This window comes from Thamnophis elegans, chromosome 5 (assembly GCF_009769535.1).
Source record: "Thamnophis elegans isolate rThaEle1 chromosome 5, rThaEle1.pri, whole genome shotgun sequence".
NCBI classification, from domain to species: domain Eukaryota; kingdom Metazoa; phylum Chordata; class Lepidosauria; order Squamata; family Colubridae; genus Thamnophis; species Thamnophis elegans.
In genome coordinates this window covers 30,406,847-30,425,031 of record NC_045545.1, presented here as the reverse complement: position 1 = coordinate 30,425,031, position 18,185 = coordinate 30,406,847, and the positions used below count along the sequence as shown (strand labels likewise).

The 18,185-nt window shown below is 37.6% G+C and overlaps 2 protein-coding genes across 4 annotated transcripts in view; one reads left to right on the top strand and one right to left on the bottom strand.

The window, feature by feature from the left end:
- FYB2 (FYN binding protein 2) overlaps positions 1-13,643 on the bottom strand; it is a 60,413-nt gene extending 46,770 nt beyond the window's left edge. For all 3 annotated transcript variants that reach the window (XM_032218463.1, XM_032218464.1, XM_032218465.1), the window contains exon 1: positions 12,101-13,643. In XM_032218463.1, coding sequence (XP_032074354.1) covers positions 12,101-12,169 — 69 coding nt within the window. In that variant the 5' untranslated portion in view covers positions 12,170-13,643. The remainder of the gene's footprint in view (positions 1-12,100) is intronic.
- Positions 10,866-18,185, top strand: part of C8A (complement C8 alpha chain) — a 54,270-nt gene continuing 46,950 nt past the window's right edge. Inside the window, exons 1-3 of the mRNA XM_032218470.1 lie at positions 10,866-11,072; positions 14,826-14,919; positions 16,282-16,426. Coding sequence (XP_032074361.1) covers positions 10,957-11,072; positions 14,826-14,919; positions 16,282-16,426 — 355 coding nt within the window. The 5' untranslated portion in view covers positions 10,866-10,956. The remainder of the gene's footprint in view (positions 11,073-14,825; positions 14,920-16,281; positions 16,427-18,185) is intronic.

Genomic DNA, 18,185 nt, shown 5'->3' with positions numbered 1-18,185 from the left:
GGACTACCTGTAGTTATTCAGGAGTTGACATGATCATTTCAAATCATCCATAGGGCTTGCTCAGTACATAAGGGACTGGAATTGCAATAGGGACATTACATGCACTACATACTATCATGTATCTGATTGCCATTTCATGGTGCCTGGAGACAGATTGGCTATAGTATGCAGAGCCATGGGAGAAATCATCTTTAGTTCTGAATGGAGAGGCATTACCCCAGGCAGGCCCAGTGTTCAACTTGGAGATTCTCCTAAACTCACGACTCCTGCTCAAAGAATAAGTGGCAGTTGTGGCCAAGAGAGCCTTTGTACAACTTTGGGAAAACTGTGTCCTTTTCTGGATTGTGAGGCTGTTTAAACACTAATCTCAGGTTTTTTTTAGAATGACAACCAGCCTCTTGGAGAGATTAATTGTCACTTTGTCCAAATAAGGAAAATGTCACATTACTGGTCCTAGATCTATTCAAGCTACAAATCTATTTACTGTAAGTTACCTTCCTAAATATCCTTAATGCAATTTTATTAATATCTAATCTAGTTTAACCGTCTGTGCCATTATAGAAATGGCATCATATTGGAGAGATTAGGGCTGTGGAAATATTTATTCAGGGAAGTCCATTTGTGGTCAGTTTGTTAGATGTTGTAGAGTTCACTACTGTGCCACACTAAAAATTAGGAATTTGTCACATGATATTGGTGGGCAGGCTCCCTTCTCATTTTTTCATGCATGAATCTGTGTTAATTTGAAAACCTCCTGAAGCTACAAGAGGTGTATTGAGGAAAATCTAAAGAGCTATGAAATGGCCATGGAAAGATGCCAATGAAAAGCAATTAAGTTTTTTTTAAAGAAAATAATGCCATTATTCATAATACCGAAAGTTAAATAGAGCTTGAAATATATCATATATTAAACCAGTTTAAAAAGGTGGAATGTATGACTCATTCTATTTTAATGATACTTCCTATTTCTTAACAATGAAGTGAAGGTTAAAGTCTACCTACTCCAGTGGTTAAAAATCCAAGGTGGGTTAAGAAATGATAGCATAACACTTAAATAATGATCATTAAGTAGTGATTTTGTGTAGGCTGTGTTATGAATAACATGCATTTTAAGGTAACAATTGACGTATTAATTTAAATGCCACATTCATCTCCAAAAAATATCAAAAATAGTTTGAAATTATTTGTTAGAATCTTATTTGTTTTTAAATACCAATAATTAAAAAGATAATTCTTTTGTGATTAAATCTGATGAGGGCAACATACAGAGGCTGAGATGTCATACAAGTGGCTACACAAATCAAGTGAATTATGAACAGGAAATTGACCATGCTAATATTTATACATGTACCTTTCAAGTAGTTTTGTATGTTAGATTATTTGGGTTACCTGAGAACTACATCTACCTCAGATGGCTGGTAAAATGCAGTTTTAAAAAAAGCACCTGGGAAAGTAGAAAGCTTGGAAAAGAAAAATAGTAATTAAAAAAAACCCACCAGGCTTCAAACCAGGAAACTAAGCAAGAATTAGAGCCATTGCTCTAGTAGAGCACTCTTGATTTAAAAAAAATCAATTTAGTTGAAAAGAAGCCACTCCCTCTGCAAAGCAGCTAATGAACTGATAGGATTGGTTTGCAATAAAATGAAGGGTGCTATTTGTAATAAAGGGATGTGGTGACTCAGTGGTTAAGATGCTGAGCTTGTTGATCAGAAAGCTTGGCAGTTTGGTGGTTCGAATCCCAAGTTCCACGTAACAGAGTGAGCTCTCGTTACTTGTTCCAGCTTCCCCCAACCTAGCAGTTCGAAATCATGTAAAAATGCAAGTAGAAAAATAGGAACCATCTTTGGTGGGAAGGTAACAGCATTCCATGCACCTTCATGCCAGTCACATGACCACAGAGACCTCTTCGGACAGCGCTGACTCTTCGGTTTTGAAACGGAGATGAGCACCACCCCCTAGAGTCAGGAACGACTATCACAAATGTGTGAGGGGAACCTTTACCTTTACCTTTATTTGTAACTAGCTGTACCCAGCCACGCATTGCTGTGGCCCAGTCTGGGAGTAGTCAGGTGGCAGGTGGGTGCTGCCGTTGTTCAGGACTCGGGGCTGCTGGGCTGGGCGAGGCTGGTTGGGGAGACAGTGCCGGGGCTGTCGGCCTCATAGAAGTTGTTGAGCATCTCCTCGGAGGAGCTGCGCTCGGGCTCCCCCAAGTCGGTGGCCCGGGAGAGTGAGATGTCCAGGATCTCGGAGCAGGAGAAGTCCTCGGTGTGCCGCCTCATGGGGCACCCAGGGGCCGCCCCAGCCCCGCTGCACCTCAGGCTGACACAGCCACTGCTACCCTGTCGGAGCCGTCTTGGCGAGACTGTAGCTGGGCGCGCGCGGCCGGCTGTGCTGAGGAGATGCTCCACCTCCTCTGGAGCTCTGCTGGGCTGGCCGGGGGTAGGCCGGCTTAAGGGTGGGGGGAGGCAGCCGAGGGATGGCACAGGTGGCGCCCCGCCACAGACAGCAAAGGCCCGGCGGGGGGAGGGAGGGGAGAGATGGGAGGGGGAGGCCGAAGGGCTTCGGCTCCCCTTGGCAGAAATGGCCAAAGCTTGTCAGAGGAGGGGCGGGAAGGGGAAAGGGTCCGGCCGCAGCCCAGCCACACATATAAAGGGACCGTTGGGATGAAGCTGGAGAGAGGCCGAACTGTTCCGAATATATTATACTCACTAAATGAACGTTGTGGTAAATGACACAGCTCAATTCCAACGCAATGTAACACAAAATAATTAAATCAAAATGAAAATAAACTGAAATCTATGAAAATTCAATATAACAATGCAATCGGAAACATTGAAATGGAATCATGAAATATTTAGTATAGCGTGTGTTGCTTTTACATACACCAGATGGCGCTGGAAACATTGAAATGGAATCATGAAATATTTAGTATAGCGTGTGTTGTTTTTACGTCCACCAGATGGCGTTGGTTTTCAAAAAAGCATGTTTTTACAAGAAATCATGTTTTTACCTGTCACAGGTGTGACATCTATGTAATATACGTATATAAAAACATTCGCGTATTCGAATGCAACGTTGTGTCAAAATTTCAAAGCAATCGGTGAAGAACTTTAGGAGATTAGCCATTTTGAACAAACAACCATTACATTTTTATTTATATAGATAAAAGGGAACTTTAAGTTAATAACTTGAACAGCATACTTCAGAGGCAGAACAGAAAAATGCACCCTAAAGTTATTCCAACAGTGAGTGGAGGCAGCATGGTCTGTTTTATTCCCTCAAAAAGTGGTTGCTTATCTATTCTGATGATGATACAACCGGGTAACAAGAATAAAGCTTTTTTATTTATTTCCTTCCTTCCTTCCTCTCTGACTTGTGCTGCTCAGGTATTTATCTGACTTATTCTCTCTCTAAAAAGGAAAAGAGAACACTTACATCCCGAGTAAAACTTATCTCTGTTTTTCTTTCATGCAAGCTCCAGCCTCAAAAATACTTTTTTTTTATAGAAGGTGAGCTCCTATCTTCAGGGTTTCATTCTATGCATTCTTTCCATTGTATAAAGCTATCGGTTATCCAACCTGGTAAAGCTGTGATATGACTGTAAACCACTCTCCTTTTATCCTTCTCCTGACCTTTGATGGAAGGTTGTCTTTTTAAAGGCCATTCTTTTCCTCTGCACCAGCAAGAAACCTGAGGTAGAACAGTTGTCATGTAAACATACTTCCCAAACAATAATATCTCCCAAAGCAAATACATAGAAATGTGTAGAAGTAAACATTTTATCTGAGCAAAAGAGATTTGCTTTTATTTCTTAAAAACAGATACGATCACCTATTTCATAGGTTAATATTGTGGCTAAAATATAATCTGAATAAGGAAGGGAGACCCAATCTCAGGTTTTCAATAGGCTGGAAGCTCATTTGAAGGCACAATCTAAGTACATAAACTCATTACTAAGTTTATAATTCAAATGTTATAAACATTTACCTTCATAAATATTATAAACATTTACCTTCATAAAGGTAAAGGTTTATAATTATGAATTAGGTCCACAGCTCACATCTAATTGGTACAGACTTGAGTAACTGCATTAAAGCAATTTACTAAGCTTGGATAGATTTAACATTGGTTAGAATTTTGACTTTTGAAGCCATCTCCCCTCCCCTCCCCCCACCAGTCAATGGAAGAAATGTCTTTTCCAGAAACTTGTCACTGGTGCCAAAATGGGAAGTTCTGCTCTGTTCTCAAGCTCTCGGAGATTTCTTCTATACTTTGCTGTTCTTATGACTAAAACCTGAATCACTTATCAGTGATTTTTGACAATTACTTCTGCTTTTGTGTTGTGGTATCTGTTGTCCTTTCTCTTCAGTTCTGTGCTTATGAGCAATTTATGACCAATGTAGATAATTCTCAGCACCATCTAGGAGCTTATTCAAAGTGCAATGTTGATTTGCGAACTTGTGCAAATCATATCTATCCTGGAAAAATTTCAACCAGGAATGGGGAAGAAGAGAATGAGACAAGCCGCCTTCTACTGAACTGGCCTGAAGTGATTTGAAGCCATAGACATTACTTTGTTGAGTTAAACCAGGTAAACTCTGCAGCAAAATAAAATCAAATTGCTTTTATGATATAAATCACTTCATTAAAGTGAATTTTAGTTGTTTTCCATACCCATATATTCTCCATGTGTTAGTTCTAGTTAGAGCAGCATCTAATTCACACATTTTTTTTGATAGACTGCTATCATCTACCATTTTAACCTTTTCTTCCCCAGGCTAATAATTGCCAGGTATATCACAGACCTGTCACATGGATTCAGACTATTTTCCATATTGATTTCTGTTGGGAATATGTGCTAGATTAGTATCTTGTGTTTTCTCTAGAGCACACAGAGACAAAAGCCTACAAGATACGTTGGATAGAAAGAGAATGATGGCCTCAAAAATATCCAGTAAACTTCTATGATTGAGGTGACTCAGAACTGGGACTTTCCTTGTCACATCTGCTGCAAACCACATCTGCTGTGGGATACCTTCTAGTTTTTCAGTATCATCTTAAAATGTGGCATAGTCAGAAATGACTTCAGTACTTAAGATGGTGCTATAGCATCATGTAACTTGAATCTCCTGCTTATGTTAAAAAGGTAAAGGTTCCCCTCGCATATATGTGCTAGTCCTTCCCGACTCTAGGCGGCAGTGCTTATCTCTGTTTCAAAGCTGAAGACCCAGCGCTGTCCAAAGATGTCTCTATGGTCATGTGGCCAGCATGACTAAATGCCAAGGGCGCATGGAACTGCTAGGTTGGCAGAAGCTGGGACAAGTAAGGGGAGCTCACTCCATTACGCTTGGCTAGGGATTATGTTTATGTTTATGATTATAATTATATTAATGCACTCTAAAAAATCCCCCTAGCTCTACAAAACAAATAAGGTTTTTTTCGGAAGAAAATAAATTTCTTCTCTTTTGTCAAGACCTAGCTTGCCATTACTCTGTATATCTCACAGGTAACATGACCATTAATTTGTAAATTGTAAAGACTGGATAACACATGAGTGCTATTCCTAAGAAAAGAGGGGAAGCTAGTGGAATTGTGTGAAAGGTGCCAGATTTTTATTACAGTAATGCCCAAATCTTAAAAAGAGTTCCCCAATCATTGCCTGATTACAGTTACGTGAAGAGTCAGTCTCCATCTCCTAACATTAAGTCTATTTTTCTCACTGGAAGCAGCATTTGTTTTCTCAGGTCAAAGCTTGTATCTACAGAGAAAATGCCAAGGAGACAAAGCACCGGAGCTTGTTACAGGCACAGCGTTATCTGACAAGTGCCTCTTAACCTGAATAAACTGAGGAATTTATTTTGTCCCTTTCTACTCCTATGATTCCAGCGAAACATTTTTTAAATTCTCCTCAAGATTTTGCTTTCAGGAGCAAAGCAGAGCCATATTTCCAGGCACTAGCTGTCTGAAATCCACCCAGCCTAATCTTCAAGGGTTAATCTTTTCTTCATGGGGGTTTAAAAGCTCAGCTGACAGTGCAGAGTCTAATCAATTCAGTTTGCAATCTCCATAAGTAATAAAAAAGAATGTCTCATTTAGGAGAAAAGGAGGACTTGATGCAAATTCATTAAGATGTTAACCCCCCCAATAATAAAATATTCCTTCCTAAAATGATAGTTTTATCAGAGAGACATAACCCTGTCACATCTTTGATGTGGAGAAGTACATTTTCTTCTTAAATGGATCAAAGCTCTTCCAATTTTGAAACACTCGTACGGTATTAAAAAAACTCAACTAGATTTGTGTTTCTTCTAAATTTTGCTTTAATATTTAGATGAGCATGTACAATTTATATGAAGTTGAATTAAATAACAATCACATTTTATATGAATGGAAATGTGTGAATAGAAATCTAAAGATGGCCTATAGTTTCCATAGTCTTTTGCATTGTAGAAACCATTTTTAGAATTCTAGTTACATAGAGTTCTTTTTAAAAAAAAGTTCCTGAAAATTGTAAATTGTTACACCCAATCTATTCAAATTTAGTTCTCAGAACTCTAGCAGTGTCTCAATCTTGGCAGCTTCAAGATGGGTAGACTTCAATGGTGGCTGGGGAATTCTGAGAGTTGAAGTCCATCCATCTTCAAGCTGCTATAGTTGAGAAACTCTGCTCCAGCACAAGTGATGATGATTAGACTAAGGAAGCTCTTTTCAATCTAGGAGAAACTTCAATTGCCAAAATCGATTGGGTGATGCACTTGATATATTTGAACATTTTCCATTTTTCTCTCCCTACCATTATGCCTTCTTTGAATTTATCTATTCTCATTGCAGGCAAGGAATAGGTTGTGATTTTGGGGTAAGAAAAAAGATAAGTGCATGATCTGATGCTTTAATCAACATAACAAAAGCAACTTTTGCACCATTATGTCCCAAGTCACAACACTTGTACAAAAGGGCAGAATTTACAATAAAACGGTGTGGTGCTGCTTTTATCATCTGTGCATCCTCTCCTACGGACGTTTGTCAAGCCCATGTGCATGCATTTGGAGGCAAATTGCATTCAGTATAGTAATAATGGATGATAATTACCACTATGTTTTAACTGAATCCCCTGGCATTCAGTATCCTCAATAGAGACGACTATAATAATCCTTCAAAATGTAACTTCTGCAAATTCCACAGTATTGAGTACTTGAAAATTTTTACTGTAAGTCTTAGTTAGGCAAAGGCTTTTTTTTTTTGCTACAGTTTTCCACTAGAGGACGAGCTAACCCAGCTTTAGTTGCATCAGGATTTTTTTCAAGATATTTCTCTACAGTTTTGGGGGAGGGGAAAATGTTCACAATGTTTATTGATCTTCAGGTTAAAATCAGACAAGGTGAATAATGACAACTTTTACTGAAGCAACTTATTATTAGCCAGACTGATGGAATTTACTGCACATCTAATAATTCTCTCTTCAGTAATTTTTAAGAGAAGTCTTCTCAAACAGGGCATTAAAATGTTGCATTGGAAACGAACTTTACTGTTCTCAGCTGCTCCAGTTTCCCACCACATGACTTGGAGCAGTGGTGGGATTCAGCCAGTTTGCACCACTTTGGGAGAACCGGTGATTAAGTTTCTGAGCAGTTTGGTGAACTGGTTGTTGGAAGAAATCATTAAGGCAGAGAACCGATTGTTAAATTATTTGAATCCCACCACCGACTTGGAGGTTTTAATATGCTGCTTCTCTATAGATTAGACCAGGGGTTAGGTGACTTTAAGACTAAGCCAGCTAAGGAATTCTGGGAGTTGAAGTCCACAAGTCTTAAAGTTGCCAAGTTTGGAGAACCCTGCTATCGTGAGAGAGTTGTCAAGTTTAGTCTTTGTGCTGAAAATCATTGGATCAGTTTCTTTCTCTTGGCTTTCTCTCATTCATAGCTGAACCACTCCAGGGTTTGTTTAGTGAGGTAGTATTCCACCACAGGGTTAGTTTTGAGACATGTGGCGATGCAAAGATTGCTGTCTTTTGCCTTTTGGATTTAGTGTGGCAGAGTGTGCCAAATAACTCAGATGGTGGAGCAGCTCCAGTGGGTTGCCCTCCAGAATTGCTAGCCAAATTCAGTTTTGGCTAGGAATGCTGGGAGCTGCCATCCAACACATGTGGAGAGCCTGAGGCTAGGAAGAACGGCTGCTCTTTGGGGACATTGCCTTGAAGGTCACTGCACCAGCTGAACAGAGTGAGAGTGTAGGACCCAACATTTATTTGCAGCTTTCTAATATTAATGCATATGGGAGTATAGTTTTTAGCCATCATTTTTAATATGTAATTTCCTGCAACATGAGATGTGTTTTATTCATCTGTGATATGCTTAGTGTCTTGAATCTCTCCAGTATTTTTCTATTTTCCTGATTGACAGCATCACACACTCACTAAAGTGGCACCTTCTTTTTTGGAAACTGGAGATGTGCTTGTTTTATTTCTGGAAGAGCCACAAATAACTTTAATCATATGAAGTGTGTTTCCGATGCCACTGTCAGCATAGCTAAGATAGATATAATACTTCAGCAATCTCGCTAGATGCTGAGAAGGACAATATTTGGCCATTTTTATTAGAGGATGGTCAGGTTTTGGGTTGGAGAGATTCCTGGTGGCTGGTTTACATGGCATATTAAATTAAAGGAAGATTTCATATTGTCATTTACTTCTTTCTTCTCTCCAATTGCTTTAGAAATCAAAGATTTAGATTCTAGTGATGCAGTGACTGAGTAGGCAAACATGACAGCCAATATGTGCTAAGCAATAACTCACTCTGCTTGGATGCTGGAAACTATTTTATTGAGACAGACAATGGGGAAAAATGAATTGCCATTTTCTTTAGGGCTCTGTGCAGTGTGCATTTTGTTTTCCCTAAGTGAATTCATTGGTAGGTTCGGCATATTATTTTCTAAAGCTTTGCTGTAAAGTGAGATCTGGCTTGCAAACTCCACTTGAACAGATGGCAAGAATGGCTGAATTCATATAGCCCAAAGGAAGCGCAAACTGAGTTTGTGTCATCTTCATTACTCATTGAGGTTACTGCTATTCAGTTCTATTCCCATATGTTATCCTGTTTTAAGTCTAATCTTAGCAAGGCTTAGCTAAGGTTCATTCATATTAGATCTTTATTACAGCAATAGACAACACAGGGGATCAATCTGCTTTATAACCACAGAATATAACAGAATAATAATTATTTTTTAAAAAGTTTTTGCTTATTTATTTTCTCAGTCCATTTCCCGGAAAACTGGCTGATGATTCTAGATGACATGGCATTAATTCTGGCAACATTGACCACTGGTCACATGGACTGATGTAGAATTAACAATGTTTAAAAAATAGTCAGAGACATTCAGAAAGCTCTCTGTTTTTATATCTTAAGCTACTTCTCTGTTTTATTCTGTCAACTGTGTAAAGGTATTTTTTTTGTCACATATTAGTTCAAATATGTCCTAAAATTATCAAAGGTGTCTACTTTCTATAATGCAGATGCATATTGGACTGTTTATTTGTAGCATTGTCCCATATATATTGTAGAATGCCAAACCACCGAAAGTCCAACTGGAATCTTACCATCCGCTCCTTAAAACATAAAGTTGTAGCTTACAGTAATTTATTCTCAGATTTTTGATTAAAGAAAACTAGACCAAAAAAAAAAAAAAGTGTCGAGGTCCTCTGCTTCAGATCAAATAAGATAATCCAAGTTGTGATCCTGCAAAATTCCTCCAAAATGGATATTTCTGCAAAAATTTCATTAAATAGTGTGGCTAAAGAAATATCAAGAACTAGCTGGATACCCGTCTTCATGTTGAAATTATGTGATTGGGCTATGCAGGAGAAATTCGGTTCACAATCGGTTGGCTCAGTGGTGGTTGGTGAGGTACCAACGCTTAATACTGAATGAAGGAGTGGAATGTCTGGCAGTTTGAACTGAGGTAATGGAATGTGAGGCAACTGGCAATTGGAAAAGAGTTCTTTTCTAGTGGGGAGGGAGAGTAGAATGTCTAACTCCATACCATCAGAGCATGTTAATATAAAGCAACTGGCAGATGGGGAGGGGAAGTAGAACTCCTTAGCATCAGAGTGTGTTAATTACTGTATAAGAAATTCTAATTATCTGATGGTCATTTCAAAAAATCCTTTCTTATCTAGAAGCAATATTTCAAGTTTGTAGGATTATTGGTTTTGAAGTCCCAATATTATCCCAAGTTGAGGACAACATGGCTTTAATTAGCCATTGCAGAGAAACAATCAGAGGATATATTTTTTGTCTCCCACAAAGCACCACAAAGTCATCTGCGTGGCATGATCCAACATATCACAGGTCTATTTGACTTGTACATACATATCAGATGAATGCATCACTACATATGGCCATGGTTTTTTTTCTAGTCAAATTTACACCTGTCAAAATAGTGTTAATATTAGTGAAATCCAGTATCTATATCTGGAAACTTCCCATATGTTAAACGTTGTACTTGGAAGAAGAGAGGGAAAACCATTGGGAAAAAAATTATTCTCTTGATTGTTTTGGATTTTCCTTCAATAATGCTGTCATTAACTCCTAACTATCACAATAAAACAAGCAGCAATTAAGTTCATGTTCTTATACCTTCAATTTGTAATATATGGGCTTCATAACAAAGAGTTCAGTTCCATTAACCAAACATAGTGGACTTTGGCATGAACACAAAAGCTTGTTTAAATATGTCCAGCTTTCTTGAAATGTCTGTCATGTAGAATCCAGTTTGATTGGTTTCCTCCCTCCCATTTTGTTTGTTTTTCTTTTGGTCAATTATTCACAATATCAAAGAACGTTCAGGACACAAAATACACTCTTTAAAAAAAAAAACCCAGACCACTCCCAAGTGGGTACTCAAAGGTTTTCAAACCAAAAAAATAAATAAATGAAAAGGATTTGGTTTTGCTAAAAGAAAATGAAGATCCACCCAAATAATATACTTTTTCCTATAATTTTCTTAATAGCTTACTTGCTATTATGTCAGAATACAGATGCGGCAGAGAGTAAGATAACCGGATTGCCTTCCCAGAGGTAAGTCTATCTCCATGTAATTTAAGATACTACCTGTCATATAGAAATTCTTATCTGGTCAGAACATCAATTCAAACTCACATATGAGTCGTGTGGGTACCATTATCTTAAAGCAGCTAACAAAAAATGGTTGACACAATTGTCCCATCACTATGGAGCAGTAACACAAATCATTTTTGAGTCTCATAATTACATCTGTTTAAGATATTTTCTCCTGAGCCACAATTTGTTCTTCAGACAATTCTGTTCTTCATTCCATGCAGACTAAATCAAAATGAACTTGTAACCAGATTATTTAACAATACATTTGCTAGCTATTCTATATAATTTTCTGGTGATTAAAAAAAAAACAGGGACAAATGCTATCCTCAAAGTTAAACTCCATTAAATTCTTTGGACTTTAGTTCCAAGTAAAAATATATAGGACATTTCCCCTCATTTCAAAGCTGAAATCCTTATTGGAACTAAATTAAGAATAGAATGTTTTTATGCTAGATAAAGTGATCACATCAAACAAGGGGGAAATGTAATGAAGGTGAACTTCAAACATTTTTGGGAAAGAGAAAGCAAGAATACTATGTTTGGATTATTAATATATGATTTCTGAATTTTCAGGATTGATTCATTTGTTTCTGCAAAAAGTACAGATGGCTTATTTTTGTCATTGCATTCCTCCACTGCACCCGCTCCCAGCCAAATGTTTAGTAATTTCATCACTTTGTGCTCCATGCAAGCGACAGCAAAGGGCAGAAAGTGGAGAGGAAAGAACAAAAATAAAATAAACAATTACAGATTTTTTTTTAAATGATCCTCTCCAACTGACTAGTTCTGAAATTGAAACTGACCTATAGAAACAGTGAGATATGATCAAGTACACCCCACTGCTATCTTTACATACATCTCTTGGTCTTTAGAGTAGCAATAGCACTTAGATTTATATACCACTTTACATTGCTTTACAGCCCTCTCTAAGCAGTTTACATAGTCAGCATATTGCCCCCAATAATTTGGGTCCTCATTTTACCTACCTCTGAAGGATGGAAGTCTAAGTCAACCTTGAATATCACGTCTTTTCCAGCTTTGGAAGAGTTGTTCATTGTACTAATTATTAGTAGTTTTCGTCCTTACAAAAAATAAATCTCCTATATACAGTAATATATCTGCTTGTCATCTGACATTGGGGATTATAGCCTGTGAAATCTCGTGTCATATTAAATTTGCTGGTCTTCAAGGTGCCGAAGCACCTTACATTCTCCTAGTCTGTCAGTCATAATGATAATAGAAGGTAAGTGATAATGACAGGGTCTGTGTTAGCAACGTGACAATAACAAGCATTGCTCAGAGTTTCTACTTCAACAAATAATCAAATTGGATGTATCTTATTAAGGAATACATTGGATTCAGATCTGCACCCTATCTCACCCTATGTTCCTTCTAGAGAACATACTCTGAAGAAATTCACACACAGGTAGTTGTGAATCATTGAAAAATGTAGCTATTTGAATTGTCTACCATGGGACATTTACTCTGATAATAAAGTAATGTTGCTCCAAGGAACAATATTACTTTATTATCAGAATAATCTACTTGTTATCATGTAAAATAACGTGTTCAAGATTTTGTCTACTCTGCCAAGGAAAGACTGCCTAGAATCTGAAGTAGAGATCTTTAGCCAGATTGTATTAACTTTGGAGTTATAAGTTATTCTGGATCAAACCTGACTTTATATTAATAAGGGGTTGTTTTTTTCAAGTGGGATAAGATGCATACAATTCTGAATCAGATGAGCATATATTTATGTTTAATTAATATACAAGGATGTTTATTTAATCAAATATAAATTAATTCATGTGAGTATAATTATATTTAATGAAGTATTCAGAAAAATAAAATTAAGGGTAATAGTATGCATTTTATAGTTTCAGGCCTCCAAATTCCACAATATTTTCATGTGATCTCATGCTTCCTTGGGACATTTGTCAGTATTCCTTTTATTTAATATAAAATTCTGGGATCTTTTATGCTTATCTTTAGTTCTTCCAATACCAATATTTTTTCCCATTTTTTCCTGTCAAAGTTTAAAAGTTGTTGCCTCTGCAGTATTTCGTAAGAGTGGAGGACAAAGGTAAGGTTGAGACTACAATTGTAGCTTGTCAAGGAACAGAACCCTGTAGCTTCACATACATCCACAATCATGTGCACATACTCTCAAGTAATTAGTTCTAATTTTGATTTCAGTCTGATGTTACATAACACTTGTTTCTTTGGAGGAAATAATAATGGGAATTGGTTGTCTATCCAGTTTTTCCAAGGTTGTGGAAGTCTTAATTTGCCTGTTCTGTAGGCTACCATGACATTGAAAAGCTTAAATAATTACTACTGAAGCATTTTTATGTTAGAATTCCTTTAATTCTGACTAACCTTGAATATTACTTCAGATGTCATGCCTAATACTGTAAATAAGTGGTATAGTGGTATAGTTTCCTACTAGACAAGAAATCCTATACCATTTCAGACAAATGGCTATCCAACTTCTTCTTAAAATCTACACTGGAAGTTTTTAAGATGTTGGATAACCATTTGTATAGGGTTTCCTGTCTAGGTAGGGGGTTGGACTAGAAGACCTCCAATGTCCCTTCCAACTCTGTTATTCTATTCTATTCTATTCTATTCTATTCTATTCTATTCTAATACTGTAAATAAGTGGATGGGAGCAACACTGAGTGAGAAATGGTCTATATTGGAGTGGACAATCCAGGGATCTCATTTTTAAGTAACTATTTTTAAGTCTCCAAGAAACACAGAAGCTATGATAGTGACATGATGATAAAACCAGAAGAAATGTAATAGGTTGTTTTTTTAAAAAAATAATAAAACCCTTTCTTAATTATTGGAGTATAGTATTTTTGTTTTGTTTCAGTGAAACTGCTATGAGAACTTCTTTTGATTTTAGATAGGACAAACTATGGGCATACATCATTACTTCATATATAGCTCAGATGTAGATAAAAAAGACAACAAAATATTTTCCAAGTGTGAGTTTCTGGTACTCATTCAATTTTGGTGGTATGATGCTGTGAGAAGATACTTATAAAAACCTTAATTAATGCATGTTTATTTATTTGCTACCTTTATATCTCACTTTTGCTCCACAACTTCACAACACAGTACACACAGAGCATACTATCCTACAGCTGAACTTAATCCCACAAGTACCATCTTGTTGAGAAAATGCTTCCGGGCCATAATCATCTAGTGAATTTCTATCACTGAGGCTGAATGTATTTTTTATACTGTAGGTTAGCTTCACTCTAGTATTGCCACCCTAATAGGCATTACCAAGACGTGCACTTAGATCTTTCTATAATGTAAAATAAATTTTGCTTGCAATGATGGTAAAATGAATTTTCTTAAAGAAATAAATGTAGATGGTATTCCTTTTCTCCTGAACATCACAGAAGAATGTAAAGTGTAAAATAAAAATAAAGTAAAATGAGCTCATCACTGTTTTCTGCCAGAGTGCAGACAAAACACAAATATGCACACAAGATTCGGCATACAAGATTCCTTGAACATTTGAAAACAGTCCTTGAAATTAACTTACCCACATTTGAGCCTGACATACTTAATAGGTATTAAATCCAACCCCATGTTGCAGTCAAGAGTATTCTATTAAAATTGATTTTCACAGAGTAGATGTGCAAAATGGATACTATTATTCAGTATTGCTAACTATTTTCATTCTATTACAAGATCACGAAGACAAGCTGGGGGACCTATTCCCATTGATTGTCACCTGAGCACATGGTCGCAATGGACAAAATGCTTCCCTTGCCAAGAAAAACGAGTAAGGAGTTCCAGTCTTATGCATCTAACTTCTTGCTATATGTTGCTTGCAATAAGTAAAATCATAGATCAGTATAGGGTCAATATCCAATTCCATGGCCAAAACCCCCACACAAAACAGATTTAGACTGAATGAAGGACTTTGAAATCCTTGTAATTCTGCTCTATTTTTGATTGGATCTAATGTGCTGCTCTGTACATACAGTGAACCAAGATGCCAGAAAAGAATATAGGAAGTACTTTGCTGGATTTGTGTATGTGTGTGTATATGCATACATTTGTGTCACTGTTGGCTCCTGGCAACTGCCTGGATTAGTCCCTGCAGTTTTCTTAGCAAAATTTCAGAAGTGGTTTGCTATTGCCATTGGCTGATAGAGTCATCCAGTTGGCTTCATGTCAAGAACAGGATTAAAACAGGTAACTCCTGGTTTCTAGTCATACCTTAACTGCTACACTAAAGTGGCTCTCTTTGCTGGATTGATGCACTAAATATCTAGATACTTATTTTTCGGTCATTTCATGTATATTATACCCAATCTGCCTAGTACTTCTGGCAGTTTATAGCCGTGGATAACAGTCAAAACATCCAGGTAATGTAATAAACAACTAGATGGTTACAAATCCATGACAATGCAATGGTAATAATAGCATAAAGATTATCACATAAACTATCATGGTAATGATATTGCTGTGGAGCAATCATAACCTTAAATAGTATATTATGGCAATGTTATTCACTACTAAATGCTATCCAGAAGCCTCTTAACTAACTTCTGAAGCATTGTAATAGGGCAAGCTTTACCTCCAAGAAAAAGCTGTTTTGTTAAGACTGAGACTGCAGAAAAGTGTGGCTTCATTTCACAAAAATTAGGTATTAACAGGAGTTTCTCTTTGGATGAACTTGGCGTGCAATGTTTCACTCACTCTCACACACACACATAGACACATACCAGCCTGTACTATTAAAGTGATAGCTCATATATTCACCAACTGTTTATATAGAATTCCAAGACATGGAAAACCGATCCCAGTTATTTGTGGGCTGATACAGAGTTATTTTATCTTCTTGAAACAAGAGTGCAATTGGATTTGAAAAAAGACCCTGCAATTTATGTTGACTGCAATCAGGCTTTACCTCTCGGTGTTTTTTTTTTAATTATCTCTGAATGTTTCATCACCGCATACTGCAAGCTGTGCTTTAAGTAATTCTCACTGTATTGAGAAACACTCAATTAGTTCTACATTTTTAATGGCTACATAATTAATGCTTCTCCTTCTTGGGTGAGATTATTTTGTGGGATTCTAAATCTTTAATTCCACATTTTAAAGAATTTGTATATAACTATTTTAATGTACTCTACAGTTCAGATCAAGGCAGCTGGTACAACCAGCTAAATATAAAGGGAGAATGTGCAATGGTAATCTTTGGGACAGAGAAACATGTGACCCGACAGAACCATGTGTGGTGGATCAAAGCTGTGGAAATGACTTTCAGTGTCAGGAGACAGGTAAGTCTGCTTCCATTTCAGTCTTCCCCATTCTGATGCCCTTTGGATGGCTTCAGTTTCTATGTTGTTGTTAGTTGCGAAGTTGTGCCCGACCCATCGCCACCCCATGGACAACATTCTTCCAGGCCTTCCTGTCCTCTACCATCCTTTGGCGTCCATTTAAGCTCACACCTACTGCTTCAGTGATTCCATCCAGCCACCTCCTTCTCTGTCGTCCCCTTCTTCTTTTGCCCGCAGTCTTTCCCAGCAGCAGGCTTTTCTCCAGTGAGTCCTTCCTTCTCATTAGGTGGCCAAAGTATTTGAGTTTCATCTTCAGGATCTGGCCTTCTAAAGAGCAGTCAGGGTTGATCTCCTCTAGGAATGATCAGTTTGATCGCCTTGCAGTCCAAGGGAACTCGCAGGAGTCTTCTCCAGCACCATAGTTCAAAGAAAGGGTAGGTTCTGGCAGGCACTACTGCAGGTTCACTCGTGAGTGTGCCACATGCAATAAACATTGTTCTGCGCATGCACAGAAGCAAAAAACAAAATGTTGGCATCTACGGCGGCACCCGGAGAATCAATTCAGGGGCCTGGCAGGCCTGGGTTGCTGCCAGTTCCAATGATCCAGACTGCCAAACCACTACCAGTTCAGCTGAACTGGTCCGAATCAGTAGGAACCCACCACTGGTTTAAAGGCCTTAATTCTTTGGTGTTCAGCCTTCCTTATGGTCCAATTTTCATAGCCATACATTGCAACTGGGATAACCATTAATTCCCATTAAATGAGGCACTGGTGTCTAGAGGTGACCAGCCTTGAAAGATTCACTGAAATTGCTTTGAAGAAAAAAAAATTTTGGTTGTTGTTGAAATGAGAAGAACAAAACTTTTTGTTTCATTTCTGTAGGCTCCATAGTCACGTTCAGTGATGATGGACTTTTTGGACTTGGTGTTCAGAATTCAGGAAATGCCTAAACTGACTTTGAAAAATACAATCCAATTCAGGCAGTGTTTTCTTTCTGTTGATAGGTCTGTGCTGCCCACAGGAGGCAGCTACAGGTTGCACGGGGCCTTCATTCTTGAAGAGGCTTTGGAGAATACTCTCACCTGGCCTGTGCAGTCTCCGAATATTACACAATAGCGCACTCTTCATTCATTATTATCAGACTGTCTGGGAGCTGCACAAGAGCACAGCCATCTCCCACGACTTTTCAAAGGGTCCAGAGGCTGTTTTGGTGTACATGTTTATTTTTACGTCCCAAAAATGCTTTTTCAAGAGGCAATTGGACTTTCTGGTTTTTCATTGAAGACGTTTCACATCTCATCCAAGAAACTTCTTCAGATCTGATTATTTTCAAGAAACTCCTGCAGCCTTAAAAAAATCAGGCCAGAACAGTCATTGTGGGGTGTTTTAGTCACCCAAAACATTGTGCAGTGTCACTTTTGACATACATGTTATTCATCATCACTGGTCTACTTTATTCATAATACTGTGACATAATATTACTGGTTTGCTTTTGACTCAGCATTATATATACTGTGCAGGAGCATTTATGTAAGTGCTAAGTTCCATCATATATCATACAGCAGTTCCGAATTGGTTTCTTTGCAGTTAGTGTTTTCCTTTCTATACATTTCTATCTTGCGTTCGTAATCTCGTTACTCATTATCCATTTTTATATACATTTCTTTCTTTCTTTATACTTAGCTACTTATGATGAAGTATTATTTACCTATATTGTGCTTAATATTTTTACTGTCATCTATTCTCTTACATGTAGTT